General features: G+C 43.2%; 1 protein-coding gene across 5 annotated transcripts in view; it reads right to left on the reverse strand.

The window, feature by feature from the left end:
• PSD3 (pleckstrin and Sec7 domain containing 3) overlaps nucleotides 1–27,770 on the reverse strand; it is a 525,478-nt gene that overhangs the window by 379,803 nt on the left and 117,905 nt on the right. The window contains exon 1 of one of the 5 annotated variants that reach the window (XM_083175249.1): nucleotides 27,036–27,251. The exons of the other annotated variants lie outside the window; for them this stretch is intronic. Within the exon in view, the coding sequence (XP_083031375.1) occupies nucleotides 27,036–27,056 (21 nt within the window). The 5' untranslated portion in view covers nucleotides 27,057–27,251. Of the gene's footprint in view, nucleotides 1–27,035; nucleotides 27,252–27,770 lie in introns of those variants that run through there. 5 annotated transcript variants of the gene reach the window in all.

The raw sequence follows: 27,770 nt of genomic DNA on the forward strand, positions 1-27,770 counted from the left end.
TATTCCGAAATACGGACATTCCAGAAAGTGAAAAAAAAATTTTTTTTTTGCTAAAAACTCACTGGGGACATTTGTAACAGCATCACTGGGGACATGATATGTAACTGGCACTATATATGTGCAAGACAATGATTGCTTGGCATTCAAATTCAGTGCTGAGATAGTACACACATTTTGTTTCACGTTTTGAAACCTTGTTTTTTGAACAATTAAAATATATTTTTGTGTATTTTATGTGGTAATAAAATATATTTGTGTGTATATTATGTGTTTATACAGCATAAATGCAAGATACTTCAAAATACATCATTGAAATATTAAAATATTCCGAAATACGGAATAATCCGTTATCCAAAATTCTCCTGGTCCCGAGCATTTTGGATAAGGGATACTCAACCTGTATCACATTTTTTGCCGCAAATTCGCATCTTATTCAATAGTCAATTTTTTTTAAATATTGCCAATTTTGGAAAATGCGATAAGGTGCGATTTCAGAACCTTACTAAAAATCACATCCAATTAAATGTCTCCCTTGGTGTCAATTTGTAGATTTTATCACATAGATCCCAAATAACTGTGCCGTGTATGCACATTGGGTGCCTTTTAGTGGCTGCCGGTGATAAAAAAATGATATAGTCCAAGAAGTCTGCTGTTTGAGTTCAAATATTTCATCATCAAATGTCGTACATTTATTATTATTATTTAAATTTGGCGAAACGGTAGGCCTCATTCTCAATCAACACATGGAACAACCAAATTCACAAATACCTAGAGCCACCTAAACCAGTGGTTCTCAACCTCGGTCCTCAAGGACCCCCAACAGTGCATGTTTTCCAGGTCACCCGACAGGTGCACAGGTGCACTCATTAGTCACTGACACATTTTAAATGATCACAGGTGGAGCTAATTATTTCACCTGTGATTCTGTGTGGAGACCTGAAAAACGTGAACTGTTGGGGGTCCCTGAGGACTGAGGTTGAGAAACACTGACCTAAACCACGCTCCTTTCAGACAAGTTCTTGTCACTCTGTCCCTTTACCAACAAATTAGTATTTTTCTCACTGAAATGAATCAAAACTTACCCAAAATATATATTATATTATAATTAGCTATGTAAACCTTGCTATGTTTTCAGTAAGGGTGTTCAAAAACATATTCAGTCTAAATAAACATTTTGCTTACATATATTGCAATTGTAATTCCCATATTTATAAAAGCTGAATTTTGACAAGCAACTCATAGTTATATTCCTTATGAGTAAATGCCAAGCCTTGAACTTGCCATAAGTGTTTTGCTTATAGCGAATATTCCTAACAAAGAAAACCTTGGTATTGCACTACACTAGAATAATAACTAATTGATTTTCAACAAGAGTTAGTCATGCACTAAAGTCTCAAGAACTTTATCATAACTAATCTCCGCAATCAATACAGGCTCAACTGGTTTGGCGTGTTAAAAGTGCAGTTGGGTAACTCTTGTTTGAGGTTAATTTGTCAACTTCAATCCTTTCCAACTCATGACCCTGCACATTGTCATTTCCTGCACAAATGGCATAAGAATCTGATCTGAACTAACTAAAATCTGTAATCTCTCTCTCTACTGGTATCTTACCTTCTTTGTTCAAGCATGCACTTATTACTCCCATTCTAATAAAACACAATTTTGATCCAAACTGTTTCTCTAACTACCAGCCTATCACTCAGCTCCCATGTCTCTCCAAGTTACTTGAGAGACTTGCCTACACTCGCCTCACACACTTTCTTAACTCCTGCAACTTATTGGACCCACTTCAGTCAAGCTTTTGCTCTCAGCACTCCAGAGAGACAGCACTGACTAAAGTAGTAAATGATCTGACCACTGCTAAATCTAAAGGCCATTTCTCTCTGCTGCCTTTGACACTGTTGAGCACTCTCTTGTCATACAAACACTACAATCCCTAGGTCTTCACAAAACAGCCCTTTCTTGGTTCTCATCCTACCTATCTAATTGCTCTTTCAGTGTTCGCTTCTCTGATTCTATCTCCTTCTCACTACCTCTGTCAATTGGAGTACCACAAGGCTCTGTCTTAGGTCTTCTGCTTTTCTCAATCTATACCTTCTCTCTTGGCAAACTAATCGACTCTTTCGGATTTTAGTATCATCTGTATGCTGATGATACTCAATTGTATCTATCCTCACCATCAGTATTGCCCCATGTCTCTGAATGCCTTTCTGACATTTAATTTTGGATGACATCTCTCCACCTGAAACTCAACATTTCCAAAATAGAATTATTATATTTCCACCAGCCAAGAGTAGTTACCAACCTGATATCTCTATTACTGTTGAGAACACAACAATCAATCCTACTCCACAAGCTCGCTGCCATCCTCAACTCTGAACTGTCCTTTATTCTTCACATTAAATCTAAATAATGTTACATGCATCTAAAAAACTAATCCAAAATTTGTCCGTACCTTACACAAGACACTGCAAAAACTCTAATCCATGCACTCATTATATCATGCATTGATTATTGCAATAGCCTCCTCACTGGCCTTCCTAAGGAAATACTCTCACCACTACAATCCATTTTAAAGGCTGATCTTTCTGACTAGACGTTCAACATCTGCTGATCCGCTCTGTTAGTCCCTCCATTGGTTGCCTGTAGATTACGGCATTCAATATAAAATACTTCTAATTACATACAAAGCCATTACTCTGACTACACTAACTTATATCTCCCCACTCATCTCAAAATATATCCCCACTCTCCGCTCTGTGCAAGATCTGCATTTCTCATCCACACTCATTACTTGCTCCCATTTACAGTTGCAGGATTTTTGTATGGCAGCACACACCTTATGGAGTGCCCTTCCACATACATTAAGGGGGTTTTTCTGGTCCTTTCACAAGGAGCCTACGTTTGCATGGAGACCGATGTTTTGCATATGCGGCCATCAAATTATGTGGGTGTTCCTCCACAGCCTGCAAATGTATGTTAATGTTAAACATCCATTCGCAGTCCATGCGTAGGAACATGGCATGAGGGGTGGCGTTCGTATCGGGATTAGCAGAGCAGCATCTGGTTAACTCGCAAGGCTGAGAATTTACAGAGCAAATCAACCAAAATAAGGTCCTAAAACTCTACTCTAGCCTCCAAACTTTCAAGCACTACCCTGAAAACTCACCTCTTCAGGCAAGCTTATCATATTCCGGAACCCGAACATAACCTCCCAGTACCTTTAATATCTAATTGCATGCCATCAGGACTGTCTTGTTATCTGGTGGGACTGCCATGCTATGAAATCTTATCCTTATGTACCCCTCCTATTATCCCTATAGATTGTAAGCTTACGAGCATGGCCCTCCTACCTCGGTTTGTTTCTACCCAGTTTGTTTTATCACTGTTGTTTCCAATTTTAAAGCGCAACAGAATATACTGCGCTATATAAGAAAATTTAAATAAAAAATAAGAAAAAATCTTAACAAACATAGAACTTGATGGCCCATCTAGTCTGCCCCTTTTTTAACCATATTGTTACCCTTAAAACCTATTTGATCCTTATGTTTGATCCTTATGATTGATCCTTATGTTATGTTTAAGCATTTCCTTATGTCTCTCTCATGCATGTTTAAATTGTTCTACTGTCTTAGCCTCTACCACCTCTGATGGAAGGCTGTTTCACTTGTCCACTACCCTTTCTGTGAAGTCATTTTACCTCAGATCTCCCCTGGACCTACCTCCCTTCAGTTTCAGTGCATGTTCCTGTGTTCTAATACTTCCCTTTATGTGAAGATTATTCCCTCCTGGACCTTGTTAAAACTCTTGATATATTTGAACTTTTCTATCATGTCCCCCCCCCCCCTCCCTTTCTCTGCTCTAAACGATACATATAAAGATTTGTGATGTAGGCCATGTACCATTTTAGTTGTCCCTCTTTGTACCGTCTCTAATGTATTTACCGTATTTTTCGCTCTATAAGACGCACCTGACCATAAGACGCACCTAGTTTTAGAGGAGGAAAACAGGAGAAAAAATATTCTGCTAGGGTCAGGGAAAAACCCTCTATGAGATGATGGTTATCTGGAGGTTACATGCCATTTTTATTTATTTCTCATATTTCCTTTCTGTGTGTTCTGGGCCATATGGTTAATAGTCCTCTAATAACAAAGTTCTGGCATTAGCCAGTCCAGTGGAGTGCCTGGAGCCAGCCTGCAACCTGGAGTACCTGCTTCCTTTTACACAACCCCACTTATTTCCAATAGACCCTTAACCCTGGTACCTTTAATATGAAGTTTGTAGAGAACGACACCAAATGTCTGCACTGTAGGAGTTCTCCTCCAGCTCTGCCGTCTCCCCTGCTTAGGAGCTTGTATGGCAGAGCCGAGGGCTTGTGCAGCAACGAGGGGGGATATCTTCTCTGCCCATGGGAGCTACTATATGCTGTATGCTGCGGCTGGCTTTTCCCCCAGCCTCTCACCTCCACGGGCTGCGCGGCAGTGCCAGGAGCTTGTGCGGCGGTGCCGAGAGTTTGTACAGCGGCTCTCCCTCCCTCAGCTTCCCACCTCTGCATCGGGAACTTGTGCGGCGGTGCCGGGGGCTTATGCAGTGGCAAAGGGGGAGAGAATATCGTCTCAGCCTGTCAGTGCTGCCGTATGTCGCGGCTCTCACCTCCGGCTTCCGCTAGCTTTGCCTTAAGTTCCTGGGTCAGCGTTGTGAAGCGTTGTATTCGCTCCATAAGACGCACACACTTTTCTCCCCACTTTTTTTGGGAGAAAAAGTGCGTCTTATGGTGCGAAAAATACGGTATATCCTTTTGGAGATATGGCATCTAGAACTGAACACAGTACCATAGATGAGGTTGTACTAATGACCTATACAATGGTATTATTACTTCTTTTTTTTTCTGCTGCTGCTATTCCTCTCCCTATGCAACCAAGCATCTGAATTGCCTTCCTTATTGCTTGTTACATTGCTTACCTGCCTTTAAGTCACCTGAAATAGTGGCTCCTAGATCCCTTTCCACCGCAGTAATTTCTGATTTAGTGCCATTAACCACTTCAGTGGTATGCCTGGAAAATTTCCGGGCTCAGCTGCATTGCCGCAATACAGTATGTAAGTGAGCATACCACAATACAGTATGTAAGTGAGCGCCAGTGGTGCCTCCAGCACTGGCGTGCACCTACATGCTGTTCACCTCCCCCTCGCCTGTCACCCAGCACCCTCCGGGCACTCCCAGCAGCCGCCGCAGATCATTGCTCTCTGCCGCCAATCATTACTCCCCCTCTGCTGCTGCCACCGTGCACCACTTCGGCAGCACCAGAGTGCACTCCTCGCCGCTGCCGCCGGACATCAATCTCCTCCCCCCCCCTCCCCGAGCGTCCCAGCAATAACTGCCGTGCTGCTGCTTGCTGCTTCTACTGGATGCAGCTTCATTGGTGGGTTTTCCTGGGACAGGTCAAACGTGCCCTGAAAGGTTTGTCCTGCCCCAGGAAAACCCACCACTCAAGGGGTTAATGCTATATGTAGCCTTTGGATTGATTCTTGACCACTACTCTAGTTTACCTAGATCATCAACCATTTGATTTACCCTTCCTGGTGTGTCTACCCTGTTGCATACCTTTTATCACATGACTTATTAACAATACATTTTGTCACATGAAAAACTAAACTTAAAAGATCCTCATGCCCAGAAGTAAATTCTCCATGTTTATAGCTTGGATGAAGTGTATGTAACTAATAATATGGGTTAATTTTTGTGATCTAATTGGCAATATTTTCAGCATTATATAATTCTTCGAAATGGTGGAGCCCAAGAGTCAATGGGAGTAATTCGGAGGTGAACACAGACTACATTTTGCTGGTAGTGGATTTGTGAAGATATGCCACCATCTTGAGCACAGAGATGCCTTCTGCTGCTCATGTACCTAAGCCGAAACTTCTGAAACATTGGGTGCACATCGGTCGGCTCTTTGGACCTCTGAGCAAGTTATTTGGTCTCAGGTGAAGCAGCTCTTCAAAGATGGCTGAAAAATGGGCAGGAGTAAGTATCTGAATGACTTTGACAATGGCCAAAATATAATAGCTAGACAACTTGGTCCGGTCTTGTGGGGTATTCCCTGTACGCAGCTAACAAATGTGGTTTAACGAAGGACAACCGGTTGAAGGGTGGCAGGGTTATGGGAGCTCAAGGCTCATTGATGTGCGTGGGGAGTGAAGGCAAAGCCGCCTGGTCCTATTACACAGAAGAGCTACTGAGCTAATGTACCACAAAAAATAAAAGAACATAAAAGTTTCAGCTTGCTGAGTATGAGGCTGTGTAGTTGCAGATCAGTCAGATTGCCCATGTCCCCCACAGAATGTGCCAAAAAGGGGCATATGAGCATCAGAACTAGACAATAGAGAAATGTAAGATGGTGGCATGGACCGATTAAATTTTTTTTATATATATATCATGTGGACGGCCAGGTATATGTGCATTGTTTGCCTGGGGTAGAAATCGCATGTGAGTGCACTATTGGAATAAGGCAAGCTGTATATGGAGTATTCTAGCAATGTTCTGCTGCAAAATCATGGATCCTGGCATTCGTGTGGATGTTACTTTGACCCCATTGTTACAGAGCAAGTACACCTCTTCATGGTAACGGTATTCCCTGCTTTTTTCAACAGCATATTGCATACTAAAAAAGATTAAGGAATAATTTGAGTATACTTAACAAAGAGTTCATAGTTTTCACTTGGCTTCCAAAATCCCAGATTTTATTCCGATCGAACAGCCGTGAGATGTGATGGAAACACATGGAGATCCCACCTCACAACTTACAGGGTTTAAAGCAAACATGTCCAATCTATGGCCCTCCAGCTATGGTGAAACTACAAGTCCCATCATGCCTTGCCACAGTTTTGCTATTAGGGAATGCTAAAACTATGGCAAGGCATTCTGGGATGTGTAGTTTCACAACAGCTGGAGGGCCACAGTTTGGACATGCCTGGTTTAAAGCATCTGCTGCAAACATCTTGATGCCAAATACTGTAGCACAGCACACCTTACAAGAGGCCATGCCTGGACAGGCTGCTGTTATTTTGGTAGCATGACAGGGCCTACACAATATTAGGTAGGTGGTTTTGATGTTATGTTTAATGTTAAAATATAATGACAACAATGCTGGTATACTGGCAGTACAACAGGGTTTATAACATGTTATAAATGTGAGAGATGCGAAGTGGAGAAACCTTTGCAAATCAACTTATTTAAGCAATGAAATACTTTATTCATGTAGCTCAGAGCTTACCAAACCAAGATCATGAACCACTGATGTAGCTTTTTTAGTTGTTGTTGACTTTTAAAGTTTTTTCAACAATGGAAAATGTTCAGCAAAACTACACTTAAATTAAAAAATATTGGGGTAGATGAGGAGAAGTGGCACATGGCAGCCCTCTGAAGTAATTAGCATAATATACAATTATACAGAGCAGCTGATTGGTTGCCATGGGCCACTTCTCCCTTATCACTGCTTCATACATCTACCCCATTGTGCCTAAGTATTTAGTCATTAGTGCAGAGCTGGAACTCAAAGTCTGAAACAATCAGCTTTGGGTGGCATTATTCTTTAAGACAACAGTTCTCAACCTGAGGTACTCATACCTGGTGGTCTTCATGTGATGGTTTGGGATACGCTAAATAAAATTTGTTGACGTTGAGGGAAAATTTTCTGATGGACAAAAGGGGAAAACAGTGTCCTAGATACCTAACCCTATGCACCACAGTAACTATGATAGCCTATGACAGTGATTCTCAACCTCGGTCCTCAGGACCCCCCAACAGTTCTCATTTTCCACACAGAATTACAGGTGAAATAATTCAGAGGTTGACAACCACTGGCCTATGATATTGCATGTTAATATATACATTTTTATTTCTAATATGCGAGAAACATATGTACAATGTGTTCTATTACTGTGTTATTTTATTAAAAATTTTGGTTTTCATATATAGTGATATCTAAGCAATTCCATCAGCGACATCATCAGTGATGTACGCTTGAAGTTTCCCGGTGTCCTGTGCATACTATATCGACCATATACAATAAACACTATTGGTACAGGATATCGTCAGTGACATCACCCACTCCTGGTGTTAAATGGCCACCTACTGCAAAAACAATCAAATGCAAAATAATTTAAGGCATATTTCTAAATGGTAAATTACAGAACAAAGTAAAATCATACTCAATATCTGTAAACAGGAAGAATGTCTATAATACAAAAATGAATATCTGGACTACATAGATTCAATTAATCTCTCAGAAACAGATGGCTAAAGCGTCCTATTTACCATTGATGATTATTGTATATTTATCTTCCAAGACCATTTTAATTTCTAAGCAAACTAATTATGCATCATGTAAATTTCCATACCTATTAATTCATAGTAATCACTTAGAAATTAGTTAAATGCGAATACATATAAACCTGATAGGTCAGGAATCCTTACTGCAACTGCCCAGCACAAATAAGGGCAGAGACTGACAGTATTCCGTACAGTTACAATTATTTTGTGCCGGATATAAAGAGCTTATGCTGTAAAAACAGATGATGCATAAATCAGAGGTTTTAGAAAATATTCATTTATGTCAGTCTGGGATGAAAAAATAACCATTTTGTTTAGGCTACAATACAGAACATACTGTACATACAGATTTAGCAGGAAATTATGGTATCTGTCCTTGCAGTTACATTGAACATATTGTTTTTTTAATTCTTTTGTATTGTTGTCTTCACAAGACTCCAAACTCAATTTTTTTTTCATGCCTCTATAGCAGATTATAGCAATGGTAAACACACTTTTCACTCCATGCTCTTTGGGGGTCATTCAGGCTATCATGCACAAAGTATGGATAATCTGTTCTTTGCGCAAATCAGCAGCATACTGTCAGTGATTAACATTCTGCTGACATTCAGGAGCGGTGGGAGGTGGTGGCGGCGGCAGCCTCTGTTTGTAAAAATGGAAAAAGCTAGATTCAAATTGGGTAATGAATGCAACCTGATAGGATAGATGCAACACAAGTCATCATCTCCAAAGTTCCGGTTTGGAGAAGAATGCAGCTTTCAGTGTGCCCCATGTCGCACTTTTGCACCACCCAGTTACACTGTCCTTTCCGGGTTCCTTCTTGGTAGCTACCAGGGTTGGACTCCTGGATAACGTGGTTATATTTCTCGGTCCCTTTTCCACCAAACTAGGACCTAGGTTGCCCGTGCAATAAGCTGAATTAAGAATTTGGTAATAAAGGAGTTTAAAAACCATATTGGAATAAAAAGAACACAAATTGGCAGTTTTCACAGCAGATCAAAAACATTAATTAGACCAAACCGGTGAACAAAAAAACATCAAGAAGGTTCATTTGAATCATTTATATTTTACCTGAAGAAACCAGGGCAGGAATTGGTGTCAAACGTTGTCATAAGGTTGGATACATTGTGCCTTATTCTGGTTCACTCTTTCTGACAAAATCCTTCTTAGATGGACAAAACCATGTGCACTGCATGGGGGCAGATGTAAAATGTGCAGAGAGAATTAGATTTGGGTGAGTTATTTTGTTTCTGTGCAGGGTAAATACTGGCTGCTTTATTTTTACACTGCAATATAGATCTCACTTTGTAGTAAAACCCCACCCAAATCTAATTCTCTCTGCACAAGTAACATCTACCCCACCTGCAGTGCACATGGTTTCGTCCGTCTAAGAAGGATTTTGTCAGAAAGAGTGAACTAGAATAAGGCCCATTGTATGTCTAAAAGAGGATCTCTTTATTCAAAAGAGGCATTGTGAAAAGTATGTAAACAGCCAACTCCACACATAAATCAGACAAACAACCTTTGGCTTTTCGTGTTTATTGTCTGTGAGCAAAGAAAGATAATCAAAATTTTTCTTGCGGATCATACAATTTATTTTGCAATTTGCTGTGCTGTTCTGGTAAGGTGCACCACTGCTAGAAACAAAAACTAATATGTTTTTACCAAACAAAATCATTTTACTTATATTATGAAAACATTAGAATAATCCATACCCACAGCTGCAGTCAGAGAGCAGAGTAGGCTTCACTGCAGCTGTCAGATGTGATCAAGGTTACACTAAACGTAAAGTAAAAATACATTTAACTAAGGGCAGTTACATAATTAAAATGTATCCAATAGACTACTGTAGCTAACAAACAGCAATTCCACAATTGACAGCACTGCTGCAAAATTGATAATAACTTAAAGCTGCATTGCAACCTACAAAAAGATTTTCCTATGATACCTCATCTAGCACCCAATTTCTTTTGTGTGTGTGTGTGGGGGGGGGGTCATCCATTTCAGGCTGGGACCATTAAGCAGGGCGACTAAGGCACATTTTGCATTTATTTGATATTAACATTTCTATACAGGTTGAGTATCCCGTATCCGAATATCCGTTATCCAAATTATTCCGAAAACCATACATTCTAGAAAGTGAAAAAAAAAAATTTTTTTTGCTAAAAACTCACTGGGGACATTTGTAACAGCACTACTGAGGGCATGATATGTAACTGGCACTATATATGTACAAGAAAATGATTGCTTGGCATTCAAATTCAATATCTGAGATAGTACACAAATTTTGTTTCATGTTTTGAAACCTTGTTTTTTGAACAAATAAAATATATTTGTTTGCATTTCATGTGTTTATACAGCATAAATGCAAGATACTTCAAAATACATCATTGAAATATTGAAATATTCCGAAATACGGAATAATGCGTTATCCAAAATTCTCCTGGTCCCGAGCATTTTGGATACGGGATACTCAACCTGTAATACAAAACTGGCATAACTTCTGGAATAAACAGCTGCATGTAGGCACCAGGTAGGGAGCATCAGTTTTATCTGAAATCTAGAAGCCAGATTGAAAGTTTAAGAGCCAGAGCATCGGTCCCAATATTCAATCCTATCTCAGGCATTCCTGACGGGGGAGATGGCCTCGGGGCCCTATTCAATGCTGTCTTCCCCGACATCATTGAACAGGGGATCTCGGCAGAACGAGTCCAACTTCACAAGTAATCGGGCTCGTTCTGCTGAGAACGGCCAGGAATTGACATGCTCCCGGCCACAGCTCACCGATTCACATGGCCACGCCCCTTTCTCGACCCGCGAATTCTCGGGTGAGCAGACCGAGAATGGGACAGAGTCACGGTTGTCAGGCCAGCCCGACAGCCGCGACCTAACATTGAATACCTAAATAGTAGTCCATAGTATACAATGCAATGGGGCCTCTCAGTAAAGATGCCAAGAGGGGGAGGGAGTTGGTACTCTTTATCTGGGCGCAGGCTTGTTTGAGGGGCCCAGGACCATAACCCCTACCTCTGTAACAGGCAGTGCTTTGCACATTGGGCAGGAAGAGAGAGGTCTGCTGTAGCAGTGATGAACAGTCAGTCCTCTCTCCCTGCCCCCAGCAGCCTCTACACTTCCCGTAATATCTCTGGAACAACCCCACAACAATCACTGCACAGGGGCCCAGGCTGCTATTGGAAACAGGACATGTCATTGTAGGGGCACTGAGAGGGGGGCACAAAGCAGGAAGAGGGGGTACTAACTGCCACCCCCTGCAGTGGGTTCAGGAAGATGGCTACTCCACTGGTGCCCACCCCTGGAAAAAACACTTGTGTAAAATCAGTAAAAAAATCAAATAATCAGTAGGGGTTTAATTTTGTATTTGCATGACCCACAAAGATGTCACAGAGAGCTGAGTTTTCACTGCACTCGAGAAAACTATTGTGAAGTACAATGGATGTGGGTTTGAGTCAGCTCTTTCAAAGAAAGTGCTTCTTTAGAAGTAAATGTCTGAATGACAGTCATTGACACCCAAAACTACAGCAAACAAGAAGTTTTCAAGTCATACCAGCTGAATGCAATGTCCAGATAGCCCCAACGTTATTTAATGGTACAGATTATATGTTTTAAAATGGTAACTGCTGAAATTCTGGCAATTTTGGACATACATCCGGGGGTCCAGCTGATCCTGGGATTGGCCTCCTTAACCCAGCATTAAAAAAAATCAGTGTGAAGCACCTGAAGCAGGACATGATGACTTGCTGAACTTAACCGTCAGCTGTGAATTGCATTATCACTAACGTGAATGGATTTTTCCACTTGAATCAGACTTTCGATACGGCACAAATTAACATCTGTGGTGGCATGCTTGGCTAGTTAGATCACTATTCTTGAATGTCTGTCCTGTCATTATCAAAGGAAATGCACCAAAACCAAACCTGTTTCTGTAGCATGACGTTATCAGCGTACACCTCAACTATATATTGTAAGCTTGCGAGCAGGGCACTCCCACCTCTATGTCGGTTTGTTTCTACCCATTTTGTTTTATCACTGTTGTTTCCAATTGTAAAGCACAACGGAATATGCTGCGCTATAGAAGAAACTTTAAATAAATAAATAAATAAGTTGGTGGGTATGAGTTTCAGTTGACGATGCGCCCTTTAGACATAGAAATTTGATCACACTAGGCACCTCAACATTTTACCATATTCTTGCATGCTCCGCCAACTGATGTTGGGACAGTCAGTATGACTAATATCAAGTGCATCTTGCACAGCGAATAAATAGATAACTTGCCAAGTGCTTAGATAGATTAGACTCCAGATAACAACTATAAGTGTAGATAAGGGGTAATCTGACAGTGACCACAATAGGATATTTACTCCAAAAACAGTCACAAGTAAATTTGTCAGCACTTGCCCTGAAAAATAATCAGAGGGAGTGACAAATTAGTGCTATATAACGCCTAAATAAATAGGCGGCGTTACTAAGGAATGCCTATGACAAGTAACGTTAAACTGCACGCCTGACCAGTATATACTCTGACTTAATCATAGCAGAGCAAGACTGGCACTTGCGGACATTTTTAATAATTTTTTCTCTTTCATTCGAGAAAATTTCTCTCTGTAATGAATAGAGTTAGAAAGTCATCCTTCTTTTAGGTAAAGTCTTAATAAAAGTTACGTTTTAATGAATTAACTTTACATTACATAAATACATATAAAGAGTGCGCCCAAAAAGCACATTTGCCCTTTTTGACTTGCGCCTTTGCAAGCCAATCCCCTTTATTCAGTTGTAATTTCTGAATGTTTGGGCGCACCACCAATTGATGACTAGTAGAATTTTCTTGAATAGTTTAAAATATTGGTCTTAACATGAGTCTAAATAATAATTTGGTATGAATTACAGTCTGTGCGGATCCACCCCCCCCCCCACTAATAATATCAAGTGCAGTCTAATGAGGGGAAACAGTGGTCTTCCTGCTCTGGCCTGGTTGGAAATTAAAATGAAATAGAGAACATTGCACAAGTGATAGGTCTTGTTACCTTACTTATTGAACAACCCTCGTAGTATGAAATCCTATATGTAGAAATCTGCATTTTTGAAATGCGATTAATGATGAAAGAAGCATCAGAAAGCTTTGGGTATCTTGAGTATATTCTATTTGTCATCTTACAGTAAACAGAAAGGTCAGTCTTTTTTTTTGCAAAGGTTAAAGAACCAACATCATTTTAGAGAGTCTACTCTCTAAAGCAGCAATTAAATCAGCAAACAGCTACTACACAGACATATCTGAAGCTACAAATCTCTTCAGATTTTCTTTGATCTCTCCCAAATATCTTATCGGACCCTGGGCTAATTTTTCACTTCAGATAATTCTGGTCAATTCTATGTTGAACCCCTGACAGTGTCAGATCAGATGGATCTTTGGTGGAAGAGTCAGTGGAAATTTGAGGAAGAATTACTTCACAGAAAGAGAAGTAGATAAGTGGAATAGCCTCCCATCAGAGGTGGTCGAGTGAAATACAGTAGTACAACTTAAACATGATTGGGAGGGGGGCGTGGTCTAGCTGCGGACAGGACCAGTCGCACAGCCGGGGAGCTCCGCTAAAATAGCCTCTGAAACGGAGCCTTGACCCTGAATAAAGTGCCCCATCTGCGGGCTCACCCTCCTCCTCCCTTGCCTGACACCTCCGGAGCCGACCGCGGAGACCGGAGACGCGGGGGAGCCGTCCGGCGCTCACCGCCGATCCGCGGCCTAGCAGCTGGGTGAAGCCGGGGACTAAATTAGCTGCCTGCACCCGGCCGGGGATCCGGGACTGCCGCGGACGCGCCATTACACCCCCAGCAGACGCTGAAGGCACTCACCCCTTGCCTGGAGTGTCTCCTGCACCCTCCTGAGACCGGGACCTGTAGGGGCTGCCTTTGAGCCGACCCGGGAGCCCACCTGAGACGGCTGTTTGAAGCAGTGAAGGCGGCGGCGGCCATCTTGGGACTCGCTCCAGCCCTCTGACTGTCACTGTGAAACAGAGTGCCTGGCTGGTCCGGCACCCTGCAGCTTTACTCAGCACCACAGGTACCATACCAACCCCCCTTTCCACCTGCATATCTCCCCCTCCCCCCCTCTCTGCGGTGAAGTGCTGCACAGCCCCCTGTAGTGGGAAGGGACTGCAAGAAACAACATAAAAAAAAAAAAAAAAACTATACACAAGTTTCCTATCCATGCCGCCCCACAGCCGTGAACACCCTTTATAAGACCCACAGCCCACAACACAGAGGAGAGACATCTTTGGGTCTTTACCACAATCCAGCAGGCCTCCTAGCCCTAAGGGTTCAACTAAAGATTTATAGTACTCACAGTACTGAGAGCAAGAGACACTTCCTAGGTTGGAGCTCCCTCTAGTGGCCCTACTGAACATATTGAGACACAGGCAGGAATAATTCCAGAAATACACTTAACTTCTATTCCCTGGCAGTCTACATGAGAAGCTGCCAGACACCTGTTATATGCTAGGGGAGTGGTGTTGTCCCGCACAGGGTCAACCGAGACGACGACCTAACATCACTATGAGCTTCTCACTCCGCTACCTGGGCCCTACATGATGGCCTGCTGAAGCTATTCCACTAGGGGCCACTGCACCGGCGTTACCGTATGACTAACATCGCAGTTTCTGGCTATTAAACTACTTGCTCCATGACCTGACCGACTTACTTGTCCTACCCTCAGTATGGTCAAATCTGGAAGGAAAAAAGGAAACACGACACGACCTACCGAGAGCATACCCCAGAAAGGAATGAGATCATTTCTAACTCCTTCCCCCGCTAACACCACCGAAGACCTCTCCCCCTCAAGCCCCTCTTCTAACCAGACCGCATCACCTACCACCTCTGTACTTATGGATCAACCACTACCACTCTCCCAGGGTGACAAAACCCTCCAGGACATTCTTGCTTACATGAAAACTCTACCCACCAACCAGGACATCCAGAACACTATTCGCAAAGAGCTGGCATCTGTTAGACAAGACGTCTCTCAGCTCACTGATCGGGTAAATTCACTGGAAGATCACCGCGACTCCACTGATGTCTTCACAAGATCCCTATGCGAGGTCGTAACAGCCCAGTCTCTAGAGATCCGATCACTACGTGCACGTGTACTAGATTTGGACAACAGAGGAAGACGAAATAATATCAGAGTGAGAGGTATCCCTGAAGACGTCCCTCCCACCAGCTTAGTAGATGCTCTGACAAAAATCTTCAATGAGGTTTTGGGAAAAGACCCAGCGAACATCATAACATTCGATAGAGCACATCGAGCCCTCAAACCAAAAGGGCTCTCCGCAGACCGCCCCCGGGATGTCATCTGCCGATTACACTATTATTCCCAAAAGGAAGAGATCATGAGCAAGGCACGCCGACTGGAGGGACTAGATTTCAATGGCGAGACGATCTCCATATTCCAGGACCTCTCCTGGCACACCCTCCAACAGAGGAAAGCCCTCAAACCCATCACAGATGAACTCCGCCAACGACAACTGAAATATAGATGGGGTTTCCCCTTCAATCTCCAGGTCTCTTTGTCTGGGAAAATCCACTCTCTACACTCCCCTTCTGATCTCCCCACGTTCTGCTCCGGCCTAGGTCTCCCACCCATTAAGATTCCTGATTGGGACTTCAATCCTCCTGACCTACAACCTCCACGGCCATGTAGCAACGGAACCCCATGGCAGGTAGTACATACTCCCAGAAGGCAAGACCTTGCCAACTCTGCCACCAACCATGACTCTCCTACCACCTGATCTCACTTCTTCTGGTTGACCTGAAAATGGACTCCCTCTCCTTTGTGTTTGCTGAGGTATGGACTCCCCAGATGTTGAAAATGGGGTTAAAAAGGTACTTTTGCTCAGTAGCTCCGCTACCACTCTGTCCGAAGTACCCCCTCAGGTCTGATATTTATGTCTATGCCTTTATACAATACTTTTAGTATTGAAAATTGTTTAGTTACTGTTATTTCTAATGTTATGCAAGTTTACAACTTCCAAAGTGCCGTTTGTAGTGGCCCCTTCACCCCATTCCCGCACACGGCCATAGTGCCCTATGGGACCCCTGGTACATAACACCACAGGTTACCCCATGGCGGGTTTATTTTCATTATTATTGTTAGTATTCTGTGTAATTCACTCTATTCTCTTCTCCCTAGTTCTATTCTCGTCCTTCCCCACCCCTCCTGACCAAGCCGAAGAAACAATCGTGTGGTACAGTTATTTGATATGATGTCTGTCCCGGGTAGACTTAAAATAGTTTCATTGAATGCCAAAGGACTCAACATTCCTGAGAAGAGATCCCAATTGCTCAGGTCACTGTGGTCAGACAGGGTAGATATAGCTTTAGTACAAGAAACACACTTCAAAATATCTGCCCGCCCTCCCACTCTTACCAATCACAGATTCCCCTTAGCCTTCTACTCCAACAATCCTGAAGGAAAATCCAAGGGGGTCGCCATACTCTTTTCTAGACTCCTCCAGGTAAACGACATTCAGGTGCATAAATTGGTTCCTGGTAGAATTTTGGTACTGACATGCACAATACTGTCTCAACCGTACACTTTCATAGCTCTCTATGCCCCCAACCAAGCCCAACCATCATTCTTTAACTCCTATCTCCCAAAATTAGACTCCCTTTGTACGGGCATTGTAGTAATGGGAGGCGACTTAAATTGGACCATAGATCCAACCATTGACACTGCCCCTATCACTCCTTACTTTTCCGAACGCAAACATAGACAAGTCAAAAGGGCACTCCATGAACTTCAACTCGCAGATTCCTGGAGAGTTCTGCACCCCCACGGTCGAGATTTTACATTCTATTCCCATCCACACCAGGTCTACTCTCGCTTAGACTACCTGTTTCTCAGCCACAGACATCTCCCACTCTTAGTAGAAGCCTCCATTGGCAGCATCACCTGGTCAGATCATGCCCCAGTCTTCATGTCCCTCGCGATCCCCTCATCTTCCCCTAGGCAATGGACATGGCGTCTCAATGAATCCCTTCTCCACGATAAATACTGTAAAAGCGAACTTGATAAGACACTGTGTGACTATTTTGCCATTAATGATACTGATGAGATCTCGAACATAACCCTATGGGAGGCACATAAGTGTGTCATTCGGGGCAAACTGATTCAACTTGGCTCTTTTATGAAAAAAAATAGACTGGCCTCAATCACCACTCTTTTGAACAAAATCCATAGTTTAGAGACACTCCACAAGTCTTCCTTGTCATCAACTGATCTAACTGAACTTAAAGAAGCCCGAGCACAATTGAAGACATATCTTCACAACAAAACCCAATTATCCCTGCGTAAGTGCAAAAATAAATATTATCAATGGGGCAACAAACCAGGCCGTTTACTGGCGCAAGCCCTTAGATCCCAGAGAGCGGCCTCTTTCATTCCCACTATGAAAAATAATACTAACTCCCTTTGCTTCAAATCCCAAGAAATAGCAGCATGTTTTAGGAAATATTATTATGCATTATATAATCTTGGAGACCCTTCCTCCACACATGACCCACTCTCTACTCTGTTGAAGTCCAAGTTATACCTAGAAAAAGTGGCATATCCTAAATTGACACCCTCTGCCAGAGACTCTCTAGAAAAACCTTTTACCTTACTAGAACTTGAACAGGTTATATCCTCCTCACCGGCAGGTAAAAGCCCCGGCCCAGATGGCTTCCCAGCGATCTATTATAAAGTATTTAAAGAAACACTTGCTCTTAGAATGTTAAACGCCTTTAACTCCATATCCGCTAATTCTCACTTTTCCAATCAATCCTTAGAAGCCCAAATTACAGTAATCCCCAAACAGGGGAAAGATCCCTCGGTGTGCTCCAGTTACAGACCCATATCCCTACTCAATGTAGACCTTAAATTTTTTGCAAAATTACTAGCTCTTAGACTAAATGAATTCCTTCCATCACTTATCCATAACGATCAAGTGGGATTTGTCCCAGGCCGCGAGGCGAAGGACAATACCACAAAAATACTTAACCTCATACACTTAGCATCTCAAAATCAAATCCATACCATCTTACTGTCAACCGATGCTGAAAAAGCCTTTGACAGGGTTAACTGGGACTTCATGAGGGCTGTGCTGGAGCACATTGGGCTAGGACCACAAACACTTCATAGAATACTATCTCTCTACAACCGACCCTCTGCAAGAGTGCGAGTCAATGGGATCCTTTCGGATCAATTTCTCATAAGCAACGGTACGAGACAAGGATGCCCCCTATCTCCTCTGATATTCGTACTCTGCATTGAGGCCTTAGCCAGGGCCATTAGGGCAAATGACCAGATAACAGGACTGCAGGTAGGGGATGTCAACTATAAATTGGCCCTATTCGCAGATGATTTGTTAACAATCCTTACACGACCGGCCAATTCACTCCCCCATTTCATGAGCGAACTGAATCTTTTCAGCTCACTCTCTAACTTCAAGGTTAATACCACTAAATCCTACGCCCTCAATATCTCCACTCCTCCAACGGTAGTAGATAACTTAAAAACCTCTTTCCCGTTCATCTGGAAAAGTTCCCACATAACATACCTTGGGGTGCAGCTTCCCAGCGACCTTTCCCGCCTATTTTCATTAAACTTTTCTCCACTGCTCAAATCAGTTAAAAATGACTACTGTAGATGGCAATATAATAAGATTTCCTGGTTGGGTAGAATTAATGTTGTAAAAATGAACACCCTCCCTAGATTACTTTATCTCCTTCAGACATTACCGATTCATATCCCGGGCTCCTGGTTCCAGTCAATACAGACTCTGATTCAACAATTCATTTGGTCCCGGAAACGACCCAGGATCAGCAGACTTATCTTGTCGCGCTCACCGCAGCAGGGCGGCTTTAGTCTCCCAGATATAAAAAATTATTACAATGCCATCCTGCTGAGTAGGGTGTTGGATTGGACGCGGAGTCGGGAGATTAAGCAATGGGTGGCGTTGGAAAGCTTATATGTCCAACAGTACCCCGAGATTTTCCCATGGCTCCCGACCTGCCCAGACTCCCGCACCCTCACCCAACTATATCCCCAACACTAGCTTGCTGGAAACTGCTACGCAAGAGACCTGAAGTGTCTTCGGAACTGGGTCCCCTCACCTCATTTCTAGGCAACACTGCATTCCCTCCCGGCCACACTCTCTCCCACTACAAGAATTGGGCCTTAGAGGGCCTCTTTCGGGTGGGCCAGATGTCGCAGACATCTGGAGTAAAACAATTCTCAGAAATACAGACAAAATGGGACATACCAAGAACTGATTTCTGGAAATACCTACAGGTACGACACTTCCTGCTCACGGGTAGTATTTTTAGACAAGCCTCCAGAGAAATGTCCACATTTGAAAGACTCTGTGTCTCACCTACACACCCTAGCCATGTAATATCCTCCCTATACAAGATATTACAAAGGACCAACCCCCAAACACACACTCTGTTTGTTCAGAAATGGGAAAGAGACTTGAAAATCTCACTATCGGAGAAAGAGTGGGAGTCTGTTTTTCTCAAGGCACATAAAAGCTCCATCTGTGTACAAGTAAAAGAAACGCAATTTAAAGTGCTGATGAGATGGTATAGATACCCCTCTCTCCTGCACACTATTTACCCATCTATATCCCCCATATGTTGGAGATGCCATAAGGATCTGGGAACCATGCTACATATATGGTGGACCTGCCCCCTCATTACAACTCTTTGGGAAGACGTAATATCAGTCTCGACAGACATTCTTCGTGCTCCTGTCCCCACAGACCCGGCCTTTTGGCTGCTGAATCACTCTTCCATGTCTATTTCCGCTTATAAGAAATCACTAATACGTCACCTAAGTAATGCTGCACGGGCGGTGATTCCCACTTTTTGGAAATCCAGTACCCCCCCCACCCGTTATGCATGGTTCTCCAGACTAGATTATTATATGAACATGGAAGACTTGCTCTTGAGTTCAAAAGACAGAATATCTGAGTTTACAATTATGTGGCTCCCGTGGATAGAGTATAAATCCTCCAAAGTATATAAAGATTATATCTCCTTATCAGTACACTGTGATTGAGGACTTACTAACGACACGTATATGCTATTACTCTGGTCTATATATACTCTCGGTTTTTGGTCACCCCCTCTATATCCTTCATTTCCGTTCTCCTCTTCTTCCCCCCTTTTCTACTCATCTATCTTGTTATATATTGACACGGAGCTAAGTGATTTTGGACTCATTATTTTGATAACGTATGTATGGATATATACTATGATATCTCAGTTTGACTATTATGTTGAATGATGTCCTGCAAAATATCTGTGTCTAAATTTGTATATGTATCTTCTTTCAATAAAAACAGAATGAAAAAAAAAAAAAAAAAAAAAAAAAAACATGATTGGGATAGGCATATTGATATCCTTACAAAAAAAAAGGATCAAATACAGTTTGAGGTAACATGTTTAAAAATGGGTCAGACTAGATGGGCCAAGAGGTTCTTATCTTCTGTCAAATTCTATGTTTCTATGTGTTGGTACAGAACCAAGGATTTTTTCGTCAAATGGATCTGAGACTCAGCCGCACATCTGATCTGAGGAAGCTCAGATTTGGCATTTTTTCATCAGATCGGTCTGTTAGATCCATCTGAATCTGACAAAAACAGGCCAAATCTGACTAGTTGATGGGAGCCTTAAAGCAGCAACCAGCTATAAGACTGATTTTGCCATAAAACTTATTTGGGCAGATGTATTAAGCCTTAACAAGAGATAAATGCAAGGGTGATAAAGAGAGATAAACGTCCAGCCAATCAGCTCCTTACTGACTTTTTCAAACACAGCCTGTGACATGGCAGTTAGCAGGTGATTGGCTGGACGTTTATCTCTCTTTATCACCCTTGCATTTATCTCTTGTTAAGGCTGAATACATCTGCCCCATTGTCGGTTAAAATCTTCTGGAGAATGTGTTGGAATCATGCTCACTCTGTAATCTTGGAACCTATTACATAAGTCCCATTAATGACTGCATAAACTGATTTTGGAATACGAACAGCTGAAAATGGGCCAATATAGGTTCAGCACAGTGTAGAGGAAAATTCTCAGTAGATGTGACCCCCACTCCCCCATGGTTTTGTTTCCCTACTTCTTTTTTCTATACCCCATTTCTTTGAAAACTTTCAATAAAAACGTATTGATGTGAAAACAAAAAAACACATCCAACCATCGCACCGTGTGTGGGCACCATTAGAAATATATTCACATTGCAAGAGATATTCTTTCAGAGCAATGGGGCAGATATAGTAACTTTTGTTATGGGGACAAGTTATGTGCACTGATACAGCTTCTCCCCCATGTTACATTGTCCATACATCAGAAGGACCTGCATATGACCTGATCATTTGCAGGTCGTAAGAGCAGTGGAACGAGCAATCGTATGTGCTTTAAAAGCACATATAATCTGCTTACGACCGAAAGGAAAGCCGATGGATCAGACGTGCAGCAAGTATGATCTGAGGGCCGGCCTCTCGCCCCATGGAACCCTGCATCCTACTGATATTTCTCACGGTGTACACATAATCCATTGCATGACAGGACGAGTTTGTATGTTCGGGCATGATATTGTTTAGGCGTATGGCCAGCTTTAGAAGGAGCTGCTGTTCGTAAAATGACAGGAGCGCATGTATGAATGGTCAGCAGTGCTGACCATGCCGCCCCCTGCTGCTATCAACTTTGACAACTGCAGGGTGGTGATGTCCTATCCCTACAGAGACAGTACTGCTCCTGTTGATGGCTCCGGGCTGGTGGTTTTCAGAGTCAACAAGTCATGCTTTTAGATTTCCTGTCTGGCAGCAGGTCGGAAAATACTGACCAGCAAAATAGAGCAACTCACCTGTGCATAATTATAGAAAGCCACACACTATAGGTGTCACCAAAGACTGCGGATATATATACTAAAGTGCAGGTTTACAAAAGTGGAGATGTTGTCCATTTCAACTAATCAGATTCTAGCTATAATCTTCTAAAAAGTGCCAAACAATGCAAACCTGCACCCAGTCTTCAGTGCCACCTGGATTTAATCGGACATACACATGGGGTGAATAAATTCCCATTTCTAAGTGATCTGACCACTTAAGGCCCCCATACATTAGTCCGACTTGTCCTAAGGACAAGTCGGACCTGATTTCACCCTGCAGGTCCCCGGGATGGGGACACACGATTAGGCACTTGATGTGCCAAGGTTTGCATATGATAAATCGCATGGATTTATCATATGCGGTCCCCGGGGAGCTGCAGGAGGAGGGAGCCGTGCGGGGTAGTCATCAGCGGGCGGGGGATGCCGGCTAATAGAGAGCCGAGCAGGGGGAGGCTGCATAGGGAGTCGGGCAGGAGGAGGGTGACAGCGGGAGCAGAGCGCCGGGCAGGGAGGATGACGCTGGCTCCCAGGCAGCGGCGGGAGCCGGGAGGAACACAGATAGCTTGAAAAAAAAAAAAGCCCATACAGAATGACTAGTAAGCCATTGATTGGCTGAGACCTCTCTCAGCCAATCACTGATTGGCTGAGAGAGGTCTCAGCCAATCAATGGCTTGCTAGTCATCTGTATGGGCTTTTTTTTTTTTTCAAGTTAGTGTGTTCCTCCCTGCCCGGCGCGCTGCTCCCGCTGTCACCCTCCTCCTGCCCGGCTCCCTATGCAGCCTCCCCCTGCTCGGCTCTCTATAGCCAGCATCCCCCGCCCGCTGTCATCCCCCGCACGGCTCCGGGGCTGGGCTGCACATAAGATTTAGAAAATCTTATGTGCAGCCCGTCCGACCTCCCGACCCCGATCCGCATCGGATCGGACGGGGTGTCTGCAAGTGCAATTTGGGCCGATTTCATGGCCCGATTCATCCGAATCGGGTGAAATCATGCCCAAATCGCATAGTGTATGGGGGCCTTTAGAAATGAAGCACAGATCACTCCCCTGTGTATGGCCCCCGGCGACGGCAATGTGTGGTCCCGTGTGTTGCTATTGCCTTACTAGATTTATACCATACTTGCCTACCTGACCCTCTCCATGAGGGAGAAAATGCTCTGTTCCTGGACTTCCCTGGTAATGTTTGATTGACATCACCTGTGGTGAGCTAGGTAATTGATAAGAAAGGTGTTTCACCACAGGTGATGGCAAACCTACATTACCAGAGAAGTCCAGGAACAGAGCATTTTCTCCCTCATGGCGAGGGTCAGGTAGGCAAGTATGATTTATACTAAATGCATTAGATCAGTGGTTCTCAACCTCGGTCCTGAAGGACCCCTAAGAGTGCATGTTATCCAGGTCAACTGGCAGGTGAACAGGTGCACTCATTAGTCACTGACACATTTTAAAAGTTCACAGGTGGAGCTAATTATTTCACCTTCAATTGTGTGTGGAGACCTGGAAAACGTGCACTGTTGGGAATCCTTGAGGACTGAGGTTGATAACCGCTGCATTAGATGACAAATATATGACATGTTCCATTAAAAAAGGGGAGTGGAGGTAAAGTAGACCCAACTGCTTCATGTTTTAAGCTGGTTTGATTTCACTGACAGATTACGCCCTTAGGTGGTTGCACTGTTTCACTTTGCACCTGAGTGACCGTTTTGTTTCACTCCAAACACCTGGTCCTGTTCACACGGGAGTGAGCCAATCTCGCAGAAGAGAAGTGAAAAAATGAAATAACTTTTTGCTTTTGCAACACTGCTGCAACAAAAATAGTGCACTTTTTCCACAGGGGACAATTGATACAGATCGTGCTGTTGAAATATGGAAATGAAATAAGTGGCACACAGTAAAGTTTAAGCTTTGGTACCTGTGCCAAGCATACACATATTTGTGATACATCATGAATGCGATGTATCACGCACTTTTTAAACTAAATATGGTACTTGTGTATTATCACGGCGCCCCCGATATTGATCGCGCAATGTTTTTATCGCATGCCATACACCCGATGGCATGCAATGCGACGTGATTTTAGACCCCTATTCGATTAAAAATTGTATAAGCACCCAATGTTAAATGCACCCCCTCGCCACTCCCCACTATAAACGTGAACCCGAAGCGTGGCGAGCGGCAGCGGTACGCGTCCTACGACCTTTTCATACCACCACTATCCACATCAGCGTGGAGTTGATTTTATATAGTGTGGCGAGCCCGAAGTGTGGCGAGCGGACGCGTATACCTGTGAAGTTATGCGCGCCCCCTCGCGGGGCTCGCCACGCTTCGGGCTTGGTGGCTCGCTGCTCCCGCCACACTATTAAAAATCAACTCCACGCCGACGTGGATAGTGGGGGTATGAAAAGGTCATAGGACGCGTACCGCCGCCGCTCGCCACGCTTCGGGTTCACGTTTATAGTGGGGGGTGGCGTGGGGGTGAATTTAACATTGTAAGCACCCATTAGGGTGCATTTAACATTGTAAGCACCCATTAGGGTGCTTATACAATTTTTTATCGCATCCCATCGCATTGTATGCCATATACAATGTCATACAATTTTAAAATTGTGAGACATTGTACAACATCGCGCGATATCGCATACCATCGTATGCCTTATGGTATGCGATGCGATGGGCGCCATGATAATACACAAGTACCCTAAATATTTACAGTGTCTTTGCTTACTACATTTTTTTTTAAGAAAATATATGAAGCATGTTTTGTAGGCTCTCTGGCATAGATCTCCTGCCATAGGTTTCTTGGGATTATTTATCAAGCAACAAGATATACGACAATAACAAATTGGCGGCCTACAAATGTAATGGTGCCTACATAGTATTCAGTCATATATCCACTACATTCAACAGCGAAGTGGCGCCTCTATTCATTTTATATGTAGTGCAATTCTACCACTATATACATCACTTTCCTGTCAGTAAAACTCTACTATTAGAACACAGATTTTCCACAATATCTAAAGCATGTACCATATGAGAAATAGTTTATTTATTAACAGTTTCTTATATAGCGCACACATATTCCGTAGCGCTTTACAGAGTATAGTTGAACATTCACATCATTCCCTGCCCCAGTGGAGCTTATAATCTATATTCAGTACTTATATGTTAGTTGGGCACCCACTAAGCTATTTGCTTAGTTTTCCGCATCCGCTCGCCACGCTTCAGGCTCGGTGGCTCGCTGCGCTTGCCACACTATATAAAATCAACTCCTTGCCGACATGGATAGTGGGGGTATGAGCGTACTAACTATAGTGGGCGCCCAACTAACATATAAGTACCCTATATTCCCTATACACACACATTCATTCTATAGATAATTTTGTTGGGAGTACCCACGCAAGCATCCGCACAGTTAGAGCTATGGTGGGACTCAAACCCATTACCTCAGTGCTGTGAGGCAGAATGCTAACCATTACATCAACCATGCTGCCTAGTTTACAATATGTATCCACAAGTTAAAAGACGATTAACCAGGAATCATAGAAATGGCTTCTGCTGATCAAATAATGATTTCAGACTCCACTGAATGAAGACAGTAAACTAAATAAAAAGTTGTAATGGTGCTGATAAGACTCACTAAGCATAATACAGCTTGGTGTACATGTATCTGGCTGCAAAGTAAACTTTGTCACCCAGTTATGTATGCATTCTATAGATCTGCTTTACACAGTCATAAAATCTGCTTTACAAGATATTCTGAACCTGAACTAACTTCTTCAGGACACAGAGCTACATCTGCCTCTCCCTACAGTAATCTGTTGCCCAGCAGGCATCTTTATGGGTTTTAGCAATACACACACACACACACACACACACACACAGGGTGGGAGGGACAAATGCTACTACAGTATATTAGCAGCAGGAGAATGCTGTGCAGAGTTGCACTGTGACATCTGTCAGATCTCAATCACCTCAATGATCTCAGTGTCACGCTCTCACTGAAGTAATAACAGAATGTAATAAGTCAGACTAGAATACAAAAACATGACAACACAATACAGTGCACCAAATCAAACAACAGAATGCACATACTGCAGCAAGGGCTTTATGTACAGCTTATTTACAAGTTATAAATATTTCAGAAGACCTGAGTAATCAGTCACCGCCACAAGACATTATTATAGCTACTTTACAGCACTTAGCAGCACAGTTCCAATAAGCTACAATTACATCAGTATGGTTCCAACGTGAGACATTTCCCACTACTCTGCCATTCAATATAGGTGATATCATTTCTCAGCGATGTGCTTGTAAATACAATGGTTGGGAATGCACCATAGATGTCAGTGGCATCGTGCACTTATTATGTGGCTTTAGCAGCAAGAAAATAACTGCAACATCAATTTCTGTGAGTTCTGCTTTTAACTTTATGTTTGCCACCCCTGTTCCGAGTGACTTTCCTATGGTAAGTCTGTAATGTACAACCCTATGGCTGGCAGCTTCATGGCATGTGTAGAAACTTCTGCAACTGGACTGCAAGAAACAATATAGGAATGAATGAATAATCCAGCCAGCAGTATCTCAGTAGTGCATACATACACATCACATGTGCACAATGCAAGGCAGGCTGCAGCCATAGTGCCCCAGGGCTAGTCACAGTGTGGGAAGGCACAACATATATACTGACCGGCATATACTGAGAAGACAACTGGGGACTGGGGCAGCAAATCACAGCTAATAAACTCTATGTCTAACAACAGTCTTACCCCACCATCTCCTTCTTCCATTTTCCATGTCTGACTGAGATGTCGCGTTAGCTGCTTGGAGAATTTACTCTGCTTTCCTTTTGTGTTTTCCTTTCTATTGCTCTCACTCCTCCCCCTGTCTCCTGCTCCTCTTAACAGTCTCTCTCTCGGTCTCTCCTTCTCTGGCTGCAGTCTGTGCACGGGTCTGTCTCTGCTCCCCTCTCTCTCTCTCTCTCTCTCTCTCTCTCTCTCTCTCTCTCTCTCTCTCTCTCTCTCTCTCTCACTGACTGGTCTTTGTTGTGAGACTGCCTCTCTCCTCCTCCTCCCCCAAGAAGGCACACGGTGACTGACGGCTTCCTGACCGAGGTACTCTCTGAGGAAAGCTTAGGCTGTACAGTATGTAGCACCTCCTACTGTACTCACTTCTACTGTCACTGCATGCTACAGCATGTACAGGATAATCCCTACTGTACTCACTGGACAGGATCCCTACTAATGTCACTGCATGCTTGCTTCAGCATGTACAGGATAATCCCTACTGTACTCACTGGACAGGATCCCTACTACTGTCACTGCATGCTACAGCATGTACAGGATAATTAATCCCTACTGTACTCACTGGACAGGATCCCTACTACTGTCACTGCATGCTTGCTTCAGCATGTACAGGATAATCCCTAATGTACTTACTGCTACTGTCACTGCATGCTACAGTATGTACAGTATAATCTCTACTGTACTTACTGCTGCTGTCAC

This window comes from Crinia signifera, chromosome 1, assembly GCF_055691185.1.
Source record: "Crinia signifera chromosome 1, ASM5569118v1, whole genome shotgun sequence".
In the NCBI taxonomy this organism is placed as follows: Eukaryota; Metazoa; Chordata; class Amphibia; order Anura; family Myobatrachidae; genus Crinia; species Crinia signifera.